Here is an 11,832-nt window from a genome sequence, read left to right on the forward strand (position 1 = left end):
AAAACAAAAAATGAGTGCACAGAGTTCGAGGGCCCAAGTTCAGGGCTCTCCGGAGTGGCCGTCCACCCCCACGGCTGGCAGTTCGGGCGAGCTGTTGGCAGGAGGCCTCAGTGAGCCCTGCCTCGCGGCCTCCTGCACAGAGGACTGAACTACCGAAGGGAGAGTGGGGCAGAAGCGGCGGTGTCTCAGGACAGAGCGCCCGCCGTCACTTCCCATAACCCCTCGCTCTCGGGTAGGAGGTTGCTGAGGGCCATCACGGAGCCTGGCCCCCAGCCTGGTCAGAGGAGCAAGTTCGGTCACACAGATCTAACAGTTGACAGGGGGAGTCCGGGGGTTACTCAGAATACTCTGTCAGCTGGAATTTGGGGGTGTCGGTCAAGTGGTGCCTTCAGCACTTAAGATGAAATTCAGGGTTTTGTGTAAAATATCTTTTTTTTAAAGACTCAGTTAAACGAACTCAATTTTTAAAGGTCATCCCTGGGGAACTGAACGAATACCCCATGCAGACTGCATGGAGTTTGCTGGCTGCAAACTTATGGTCCTCCTAGGGTCCTCTTACACGAATGAGGACAGTGGCCCAGGGTTAACTTCAGTGACCAAAGAACACGTAACCGAGGGACACCTTGAATTGGAATCCAGCACCTCCATTAAGCCCCACGGTGACCGGCCCTGAAAACTAAGGGGCACTAGAAGCGTGAGCAGCTGGCGTGAGCTCAGCGGGACCCCTCGCTGTGCATCGGAATTAACTGGTGTGGTTCCCCATTTTCTCTTCCGGTTCGGCCAGACTGCGACCCCAAGGAAGCACCGATGTGCACCTGGCTGCTGGGAAAGCCACTGGGGGCAACAGCTTGCTAAGCTAAGATGCTAACATTTTAGGAAAAGCTTTCAAAGGAACATTGAAGTCATAGCAGACAGGATATTTCCAGGAGCGTCTGTCTCCCAGGCTTCCGAGAGAAGGACAGTCTCAGGGACAGTCTCTGCTTGTGACGATGGCGTCCGGGTGTGGGTTGCACATCAGTGCTGCAGGTTTCTTCCAGTGCCTTCAGATTACCCCGTAGATGTGCTGAGGGGGACGGAAAACGTGTTGTGCAGCTGTTGAAGGTGATCCGTTACATTACGTACTGGGCTCTGTGCGGATAGTTTCTTCCCTGCCTGTAGTTCAGGGATAGGGTTGGTATTTTTTAACACTTACAAGTTAAACATTAGTAATTTGTCAGTCCTAGGTAGAAGTTTTGAAGTAGAGGCCGGGCTGATGGAAAATCGAGGCGTTGGATTAGGTCCTGCACGGCTGTTACAGTGCACGATTCCAGGCGGTGCCATGTGCACCCCAGTCTGCACAGTTCATTTCTGCAGTACAGCTTGAGTTGCTCTGAGAACTCAGTATAGGATAGGAACTTAGAGAAGAGCACCTGCTCAGAGCTCTTATTGGATTATATTGATAGTGTTAAATTTTTAAAAAATTGCCACAGTAACTGGAACAACGGTATGAAGTAGAAAATACACAAGTGGAGGTGAGTATCACCAATGAGCAGACATTTAAGTGTCTTTGATCATCAGGCTCTTCATTGTAAGGCAGGCAGGTGTGTTTTATTTAATGCACATGTACATGCCCGGCACAAGTCCTTTGATAAAGGGAAGCAGCTGTATGTTGAGTAGACCTTGAATTCCTGTTTACTCCTAAGCAGACAGCTGAGCCGGTGCATTTTGAACTGGAAAAATAGCAAAAACAGTGGTACACGGGTAAGAAACCCCTGGGAGCCCTGGGGACACACCAGCAGTCTGATTTCAAAGGAGGAACACACAGCGTAGTGGAAAAGTACAGTGAACGTTTAGGTTTGTTTGTTTTTATGGTGAAAGACATTGTCATTAATCCCCTCACTCTGAACACACATCTCATCGCTCTGGCCACTTTCTGCAGTGGCTCTGGAGTTCTTTCCTGCATGTTTTGTTTTTTTGGGGGGGGGGTTGGTTTTTTGTTTTGGTTTTTGAGACAGGGTCTCACTATGTAGTTGGGACTGACTGGAACTCACTATGTAGCCCAGGCTGGTCTCGAACTCACAGCGATCCTCCTGCCTCAGCCTCCTGAGTGCTGGGATTACAGGCATGCGCCACCATGCCCGGGTTTTCCTGCGTGTCTTTAGTTGTGCTGTCCTGGCTTTTGTGTGTCCTGAATTGATTCAAAACATTTTCCTTTCATGTTCAGTGTGGCTTTGGGAAAGAGCCAGGAGTTAGTTACACGGTGCCAGATCCGGTGGATAAGGTGAAAGAGGAGGCATCTCAGCCTGCCTTTGTGTTGGATGGTGCGTAACAGCAGCATTCACTGTGTTTTTGATCACCCCTCAGAGAGACACTTGGGAAAGAGGACTCCAGAGCTGCTTCAGAAAGCGGCAAGAGCCATGGGATGAGTGTTGAAGCCAGCAGGATTCTGAGGGTGTGGGTAGCAGTGTGAACCTTTCAGGTACTCGTCCTATTGGGCTCAAAGTCAGGACTGGAGGAGCTGAGGCTGTGGAGGGTGGGGTGGAGTAGACCAGGTGCAGAGTACCTCGGGCAGCCCGAGTGCGTTCTTTGTCCTTCGGGAGGGGCAGAGGCAGAGGTCTTCAGAAGTGGAGGGATGATGTTATCCTCCCTCGGCTGGAATAGGAAGGGGAGCTGGAGGGGACCAGGAGGCAGAGAAGTCTTTCCGGTTTCAGCCAGCGCAGAGCTGAGGAAGTGAGTGCATCTGAGAAGTATTTCTGACGCAGGCTTAACTCAAGAGGGGCGTGTGTGCGGCAGGGCTGGGCTTCTGCAGTGGGCAGATGAGAAGACAGGAAGTTGGGAGCCTTAGGAGGGCCGAAATGCGTGCGCTCCCGGTGTCTGGGGTCAATGTGGCATGGGGAGGGCGCTTTTCTGTGCAGCCGGTGTCCAGTCAGGGCTGCAGGTCAAGGCCGGGCGTGGGGCTGTGGATGTGGGAGTCTGGGGAAAGCTGGGACCTTGAGAAGGTTTGGGTGGAGGTAAAGTCTAGGGACCAAGCAGGCTCATCGTAGAATTAGGAGAGTGGAGCCCAGTCGGACAGCAGACCGGTGCCCAGCGCAGTGTCCAGAGCCTCCCCCAAGAGAGCAGTCTTTGAGATAGTTCATTTCCGGTGTCCCCAGCCACCAGGCCGGGAGTGACCAGCAGTGGGCGGGTATGGTGGTGTCGGTGCAGTGGAGGGGCTCAGGAAGAGTTAGCAGGGGAGAGAAGGGCAGGTTGGGGAAGCAAGTAGGCGTTTCTTCTGGGGCCCCTCCAGGCTGATGGGGCTGATATGTCTTTGCCTTGCTTTTTTGCTGGGGTGTGTGCACGTGAGTGTGTGTGCGCGTGTGTGTGCATATGTGTATGGTTTTCATATTTACTATGTACATATACAAAGTATGAGAAAAGTTTTTTCTTTGTAGTACTGGGGTTTGGACCGCGGACCTGGTGTGTGCTAGGTGAGTGCCGTACCACTGAGCTGAGCTACACCCCCGCGTCTAAAAACCTTTTAAAAGAAATTATAGCTGGGCATAGTGGCACACACCTGTCATGCCAGCTTCCTGGGGGGCCGAGGCACGAGGGTCACAAGTTTGAGGCCAGCGTGGGCAACTTAAGACTCGTCTCTAAAGAAAAACAAAATAGGGCTGAGGATACAGCTCTGTGATAGAATGTCCCTGTTGCTGGGCTCGGTCCCCAGTGCCACAAAACGAAAGGAAGAGAAAAGGAATTGTAGCTCTGTTACACTGGGCTGTTTGCTGTGTAACATACTTTGATCCGGGCCTTGTAGCTCTTAGTTCTCTTCCATCCGCACCTTCCCTTCTTAAAACTGAAGTTGTTCTAAATAACTTCATTATGCACAACCGAGTGATTCTTTCCTTCAGACTTCCTCTTATCACATCTTGAAGAAGTAGGATCGTATAATACTTAGCATGGAAAATACCTTCTCTCACAGCTTTGGGATACGAAGAAGAATTAAAACAGCCAGGTGGGGCTGGGGTGTGGCCCACAGGTCGTGCACACACTTAGCACACGTGAGGCCCGAGTCTGGTCCCCGCGCCTAAAAACAAAGTCAGGTCTCTGCTGTGGACCACAGTGTTTGTGGCTTAACATTCAGTATAACTAAGGTCAAATAACAAGCGAAGTCACAGGGAGGAAAAGAAGACTAACACTGGACAGATGTGCGGAGTGCCAGGAGCCGGAATGCGGGGGTCAGCGCTGGGCTGCTGTGTTCATGAGGACCCCGCCAGCCCACCACACAGCGGCCGGAAGTGCCCTGTGGATTAGAGAAGCACATGGAACCCGCAGAATAAAGTCCAGAGCCCGCGACCGGCCGCTGACCTGGCTGCTAGCTGCTTTCCCGAACCACCCTTGGTTTCGATGATTTTGCTGGGACTCAGGAACTCACGGACAGTTGCTCTGCTCCCTGACGTGGTTGGTGAAGGGAAAAGGTTCGGGTTAAATCAGTGGAGGGAAGCGCTGTGTGACGCAGAGTCCGGGAGGCCCAAAGCAGAGCTGCAGGTGTCTCCCGCCGACGTCATGGACGCGGTCACTTCCTGGTGGTGCCACGTGTCGCCAACAGAAACTTGGCTGATCTTCGAGTCCAGCTTTCCTGGGCATCGGCATGTGATCCGGCCACCGCCACGTGATGGGCCTCGTCTCCCGCACCCTGGACTCAGCCACGCTGATGCTGTGTGGGCTCAGCATTGTTGGACCGGGACCGCAGGTGTCAGGCAAGATGTTCCTGAGCCCGGGACAAGGGCCAGACCTCGTGTCTCTTGTGGGGCAGTTAGTGAGATGAAGATGAAGAAGACGCCAGGTCAGTCAGTCAGTCTGGTACGTTTGGTTGTCAGAGGTTGCTTGTGGCTGGTCGTGGTGGAGCTCTGGGATTCGATCTCAGGTTTCCTAACTCAGAAGCTGAGTTTTTTAGTTGTTTGTCCTCTTCACTGCCCTGCGTCATTGACACGGGCCGTGTTCTGAGAAGTCTTCCGTGATGAAGTTTTGTTGCTGTGCAAGCATCTCAGAGTTCATCCCACAACTCTAGACCCCAGAGCCACCGCACACTCAGGTGGCACTGCAGACGCCGCCATCCTGCGCGTGATCAGAGTGGCGCTCCGCTGTGTCCACGTTGCCTGGAACTGCAAATAAAGTTAGTGCAGAGCACCGTTCTGTTTGCAAATTAAAGTCCTGTAGCTTCCCGCAGTGCCGGGGACCACGCAGGAGTGATCGGAGGGTGAGAAAAGGCAGAGCCGCCGCGACGTCAGGAGTGTCTGTGTGAAGTTGGGCCGCGCTGTCTCCACGTGCAGGACCTCGCGCGGGGCTCGCCTTGCGTTGCAGTGGGCTCCACGCTTCAGGTGCGGGCCGGGGCTCACAGCTTGGGCCCTGACCGGAAATGAAGTCCCTGCCCCCGATGGTGCGGAGCCTGGAGCCCCTGGGGGGAGCCCATGCCTTCAGATGAAACAGCAGTAAACACTGCTGTTGTTCCGTATTTTAACTTCATTAAAATTGGTCCCATGAAACGTGGGGGAAAGTAAGTCATTTTCTGTTTTATTTCTTAATTCTTCAGAACTCTGCTCTTTTTTGCCAGCACCTCACGGTCACCCTGAAGTGAAGTGCAGCCGTGCACGTCCTCCTGCCGGGTTGAAGCAACACCTCCGAACGAACTAGGGTGCCGTGCACTCTCTTTCTGCCTTGTGTCTTGGGCATGCTTTCTTGATTTTTTTTCTTTCAAACTCCAGAATTAAACCGCCACCATGTCGAGCAAAAAAGCCAAGACCAAGACCACCAAGAAGCGCCCTCAGCGCGCGACGTCCAATGTCTTCGCCATGTTCGACCAGTCGCAGATCCAGGAGTTCAAGGAGGCCTTCAACATGATCGACCAGAACCGAGACGGCTTCATCGACAAGGAGGACCTGCACGACATGCTGGCCTCGCTGGGTAACTTTTATTCTGTCATCCCTTTCCCAGAGATCATCACCCAGCTTTCCGTGAATCACCTTGTCTTGCGGCATGCAGGTACCCTTGCCGGGTGCACAGGACCTGCGGAGAGGCCTGGGTGTGGGCGCCGAGTGCAGGGCCTGCAGGGCTGGGACCCAGTTAAAGACAGGCTGTGAACCAGGGGTGACAGGACTCAGCAGTAACGGCTGTCTGAGGAGCAAGGGCAGCAGTGCAGGGGGAGAGCACAGGGAGGGGACGTTCACGTTACTGTCGCCTTACTTTACACTTAAGGAAGATACCTCGGTGAAGTGAGGCACACCTGTAGTCCCAGCTGTCAGGAAGCTGAGACAGGAAGGTGGAGAGTCCCAGGCCACCCTGGGCAGCTGTGCAAGACCCTGTCTAAGAATTAAAAAGGGCCGAGATGTGGCTTCGTGGTAAAGCGTTCGCCTGTTGTTAAGCGTGAGGCCCAAATTTGATCCCCGCACCAGAGGGGTGGGGCAGGTGGAAGCTCAGACGCACGCATGAGCTGCTTTTCGTTACCTGGGGTGTATAAGTGTTCATTATTCTTCGAACGATTGGCTGTTTGACTTCATAAAATTTGTTTATTATTTTCTGTGGTTCTAAGGGTTGAACCAGGGCTTTCGCAGTAAGCTACATCCCCAGCTGCCTGAAGTTTATTTTGAGACAGAGGTCACTAAGTTGCCCAGGCAGAACTAGTGCTCCTCCTGCCTCAGCTTCCCAGAGTGCTAGGATCCCAGGGGTCCATCTCTGTGCCCAGGTTGTTTTGATCTTTAAAAGAAGGAAGAGGAAAGGAAGAGCAGTGTTTTACATCTGGGAGTAGAGGAGGAGCAGCGAGCGAATGAGCCCATGAGGCCCGCACCTGGGCTGGGGTGTAGCGGGTTAGGTGGCGGGTTCAGGGCTCTTCACCGAGCCGTCCCGCATATGACTGACAGGGAAGACGGCTCTGGGGCCGGAGGGCGCACTGAGGGTCGCAGGACGGGTAGCTGGCTCTTGTTCCTCTGCCTTTTTATGTTTTCTCTCTTAACATTATTTTGAAAAGTTTCAAGTTTACAAAAAGTTAAAAGAACAGCATAATAAACACCCATAACGGGGTGATCAAAATATATGGTGCATGTTTGCAATTTTCTTTTTAAAAATTCATTAGTGTAAAAACACACTGCAGTTAATTCCCCTCAACACCCCCCACACCCACTACTTCAGACACACTTGTCCCACCCTTCTTGCTCCTTTCCGAAGCCGCTCTGGAGTCCTCTTTCGTGAGTGTTTTTTGAGTTGTGATCAAATCTGTTTTAAATGCTGCTGCCGAGGGCCATCATGGGAAAGGTGGGCCCGTACAGGCTCAGTGTCGCGTCCGTGTGCACCTTCTCCTCGGACCTGGCGCCGTGTGACTGCTGGCTCTTCCCAGAGTCACAGTGACCGGGAAAGGCAAACGTTTTGAAGCCATTCAGGACAGCTGTGACAGCACCACTGAGGACATTCACGAAAGGGCGTCCAGGCTGCTTCAGAAAGGGCGAGAAGGCTGGGAGCAGTGTGCCGCAGCGGGGGAGCACGTCAGGGAGGGCTCACGGCAGGGTCTGTGTGCGTTACTGTAATACAGTTAAACCTTTTTGGTAATAGTCACTGTTTTCCTTTTTTGTGTTTTTGGGGCACCGGGATCGAACTCAGGCCCTTGTGTTTGTGAGGCAGGCAGCGGAGCCACTGTGCTACATCACAGCCCCATTCGCTGTATTATTCAGTCAGGTCTCCCGGGTCCTTTACCCACATTCGCAAGCTGTCAGCATTGGATTTAGAGCCTGTGCTTCATTCACGGTGAGGGTAGACTCCAGGTGTGTGATGGAGTTTGTTGGTGGTCAGGGGATTGATTGCTGCCCAGTGCACAGTGCAGGGCGCGGCTGTGTCCCCAGGCTGAGATGGTGCCCGTTCCTCCCTCACAGTCCAGGCTCAGGCTCAGCGTGTGTTGCGTGAGTAAGGGGCCAGCAGGGCCTTTCTGCCTGGGGACCTTGAAGTTACCTGTTTACTTCACCTGTTTACCTCCTGATCGCAGAGGCGGGTGCTGAGCCTCAGTCTGTGTTTCGATCCCTCCCTTGGTCCCTTGGTTCTCCGGATGCCTTAGTTCCCGCCCTTCCCCACAGAGTGGCTTGGTAAGAGAGTTGGGTTAGAAATGCAGGCCGGAGAGCAGAGCTTCGTTCCCTGACTCTTCACCCACCTGGTGACTGGGCTGAGTAGGCGAGGCGCAGGGAGGAGGGTGGAGGGCGGTGTGCGCCGAGGCGGCTGGCAGCTGACCTTCGCGTGGGAGTGGGATTCGCAGGTGAGCGCCTCCCTGGCCGGGCGTCTGTCCTGGTCTTGTGACGTGACAGGGACCAGGTTCGCAAGGGAGGCGTGGGCTGGAGTCCTGGGCCCAGCTCTGCGGCCTCCGGAACTTGTGGCCGGCGTGGGGCTTAGGTCAGCCACCCCGTGCACGGCTCCCTAGTGGCCTTGGATATCGTCAGTGCCGGGTCTTCCTGTCCGCAGGTTCACGTCCGATTTCATTTTGTTTTGCTGCTGGGACGGAAGCCAGGGCCCCACACATGCTCGGCCAGCACCCTGACCCTCAGATTGTGTTTCCATAACGACAAATCGAGATTTGAAGTTGTTAAAATTTGTCCTGCTGAAAACGTTCCTTGTATTTCTCGGTGGAGATGGGACCCAGGGCTGGCCACACGCTGAGCCCTCTTCCTGAGCACCTGGGAGTCGGCCCTCTGCTGCCGTGCTGTCCCTTTTATAAGTAAATTGGGAGCCTGACCGTAGCCGTCCACTTCGCCCCCCAGGGAAGAACCCCACCGACGCCTACCTGGACGCCATGATGAACGAGGCCCCGGGCCCCATCAACTTCACCATGTTCCTCACCATGTTCGGCGAGAAGCTCAACGGCACGGACCCCGAGGACGTGATCAGGAACGCCTTCGCCTGCTTCGACGAGGAGGCCACAGGTGCGTGCGCCGGGCTGGCGGCCTTCCAGGGACAGGAGGCGGGCAGGGCAGGGGAGCTGGGAACGCCCGGCGTAGGTGTGGGTGGGGAGGCTGCAGTTGGCTCTGTTAGTCTTTGAGGCTGACTCCAACTTCCTGAAAACCAAAGGGAAATTACGGTCTTTTAGGTTGTATTTTTAGATAATGTAAAGTAGTCTTTAAGACATTCAGTCGCATAAAAATTATAGTTAGCTACCTGGAATGATTGAAAATCTTAGTTTTCTTTTCGTCTTCATTGTAGTGGAGGTACCAGTGGAGACTTTTTGTGTAAACACAGAAAGCCTAGCTCCTGTTTCCTCCTGCTTGTTCTCAGCCTTGCTCCTCCTGTCCCTGGGCGGCTGCACACCTGCCTTATACCCCACGCGCCCTCCGGCTCCACCTGCTCCTGTCCTGTTCTAACCTGCCGTGTACCCCTGGGGCAGAAGGGCTTTATTTTTAACCTCAATCATCTGTGGTCAGCCGGTTCGCGCCCTTCCCTGGCCGGTGGGTGGTGGGCGTCCAAGTCCTCCCTGGGCCTGGTTGGCGCCGGCCACTTGGTGACCCCCTGTCCCGCAGGCACCATCCAGGAGGATTACCTGCGCGAGCTGCTCACCACCATGGGCGACCGCTTCACGGACGAGGAGGTGGACGAGCTGTACCGAGAGGCGCCCATCGACAAGAGGGGCAACTTCAACTACATCGAGTTCACGCGCATCCTCAAGCACGGGGCCAAGGACAAGGACGACTGAGGGCCGGAGCCCGCGGCCACCCGCCTCCGTCCCTCCAGGCTGCCCCGTAGAGCCCGTTGCATGCACTTAATCATGGCTTTGCTTCTGATGTATTTATTCCAGACCTTCCTCCCACCACGTAGCAGTTGTGTAATCAGACTGGAAATGGAGCGAAGTTGTAAATTGTACTGAAAAAGAGATTGCAAATAAAAATCGACAAATGTGAAAGCCCAGGAAAATACATCCGTATTTCTGGTTTTGCTGGATTTTTACATTTTTATATAATAAAATGCTATTTTGAAATAAAGACGATGCTGACTCAAATGGAATATAACGGCAAGCTAGACCATAAATGGTAGTCGTGGTGGGGGACAGTCTTTTCAGGGTTCCGGCTTCGGAGCACGGATTTCTGGGTGAAAGGATTTTTCTTCTGTACGGTGTCCTTCAGAAGAACTTCAGCTCTACTCACCTTAAGGTCAGTATGTGTGCGGCATTTAGTTCAGCCTCTTTACAGCTTGCTACAGCAGACAAGTCTCTATTCACCTACTAAGGTGGGGCTCCGTTAGGGTAGGAGTGAGTGTGTGTTACTGGGGATTGAGGCCAGGGCCTTTGCACTGAGCTGCATCCCCACCCTTTACTCTTCATTTTGAGGCAGGGTCTTCTCAAGTTACCTCGGCTGGCCTTGAACTTGTGATCCTCCTGCCTCAGTTTCCCAGAGTGCTGAGATTACAGGCACGCACCACTGTGCCTGGCCAACACTGCCTTGTTTATAGCTGGGTTGGAAGGGTGTTCCAGATTAAAAATAGGAAGGGCTGGGGATTTAGCTCAGTGGTTCTGCCGCTTGCCTTGCAAGCACAAGGTCCGGAGTTCGATACCCAGTACCAAAACAAACAAAAACAACAACAACCAACAGAAACCAACTGCTAACATTAAATAGAAAACCTAAAAAACAAAACAAAAAAAAAAAAAGTTTCCATTTTAAAAGTTAAAGAAAGAAAGAAAACATTGTTTCTTGAATGCTCAGCGCCCTCACCCCCCACCCCGTGTGGTTTCGTGTGTATTCCACTCACCCCCCACCCCGTGTGGTTTCGTGTGTATTCCACAAAGGACACCGAGGGATCCGGGGTCCAGGGTCTTGCTCCTCTGGTGTGCAGTGTGTATTACCCCCAATGTGGGCGTGGATCCGCCACAGGACCTTTCTCTCTAATGATTAACAGATCTCCGGTCCTGTGACTGTCATCGCTGAGGAGAAGGACCACACAGTCTTCCCACAGATGAGGCGCCAGGTGGCAGGGAAGTGACATCCCCAGGTTGCTAACTAGTACTTACTAGTAAGCCTCAGGGCCAAAATCCAGCTGAGTCACCTGACTCCAGAATCTGTCCCCAGAAAATCATGGCTGGAAATGACACCCCTAGTTTTTACCCTGGTCAAGCAGTTTCAAAAGCCTTCATTGAAGCTGTAGAAGTGAGGCAGGCATTGGTATCATTTTATGGGTAGGAATATACTGGGTTTCAGGTTACCCAGCTGGCTCAGATTGATCTGACACTTCTTGGGAGGCTGAGACAGGAGGATCAAAATTTGAGGCCAGTGCAGGCAATTTAGCCAGTGCCTTTAAAAGCTGCAGCTGTCCTCCCTGGTGAAGCCCTTGCCTAGCATACAAGAGGCCCTGGTCCCAACCCCAGTACTGAAAAGACAGAAACGAAGGGTGCGGTGCTGAACGATAGGCCGTGCAAAGGCCCGGTGAAAGCATCATCTGGGGGATCCGAGTGAGGGCGTGCACGTGTACCACATACACATGCAATGTTAAAAAATGGTTTCTTGGGTGGGAAAATGGTGAGAATCACAGATTGCTCATCGCTGTCTGCGCTGGACCGGGTCTTTTTCGGAACAGTTGCAATTGAAGAGCTATTAACTAGGAGTGTCACTAGGCGGCGCTATCGCCCTTAGTACGGAGTCGCCTGCCGGCTACGACCGGAGCCGCGTGGAGCTGTGTACGGTATGGAAGCTTTGTGCCCAGCGTCGCTGCCGCTTCGCCAGAGTTGTTTCATAAAGGGAAAGACTCAATGCGGAGTCTGTTACAGGGCAATTCTTACCATCCTTGAACCCCAAATTCAAGTGGCGACCGCTAGAGGTTCTTGTGGAAGACGCTCAGGGCGAATGCTTCAGCCCTGGTCCC

At 53.3% G+C, this 11,832-nt stretch overlaps 1 protein-coding gene across 1 annotated transcript; it reads left to right on the plus strand.

Moving 5' to 3' along the window:
* Positions 1–5,692: 5,692 nt before the first annotated feature.
* Positions 5,693–9,888, plus strand: LOC104872430 (myosin regulatory light chain 12B). The gene is made up of 3 exons (XM_010638683.3): positions 5,693–5,922; positions 8,751–8,912; positions 9,504–9,888. The coding sequence occupies exons 1-3, from the start codon at positions 5,739–5,741 to the stop codon at positions 9,674–9,676; spliced, it is 519 nt and encodes a 172-aa protein (XP_010636985.1). The 5' UTR covers positions 5,693–5,738; the 3' UTR covers positions 9,677–9,888.
* Positions 9,889–11,832: the final 1,944 nt, after the last annotated feature.

The sequence above is a fragment of the Fukomys damarensis genome, unplaced genomic scaffold (assembly GCF_012274545.1).
Source record: "Fukomys damarensis isolate Sample0158 unplaced genomic scaffold, DMR_v1.0_HiC HiC_scaffold_30, whole genome shotgun sequence".
NCBI classification, from domain to species: domain Eukaryota; kingdom Metazoa; phylum Chordata; class Mammalia; order Rodentia; family Bathyergidae; genus Fukomys; species Fukomys damarensis.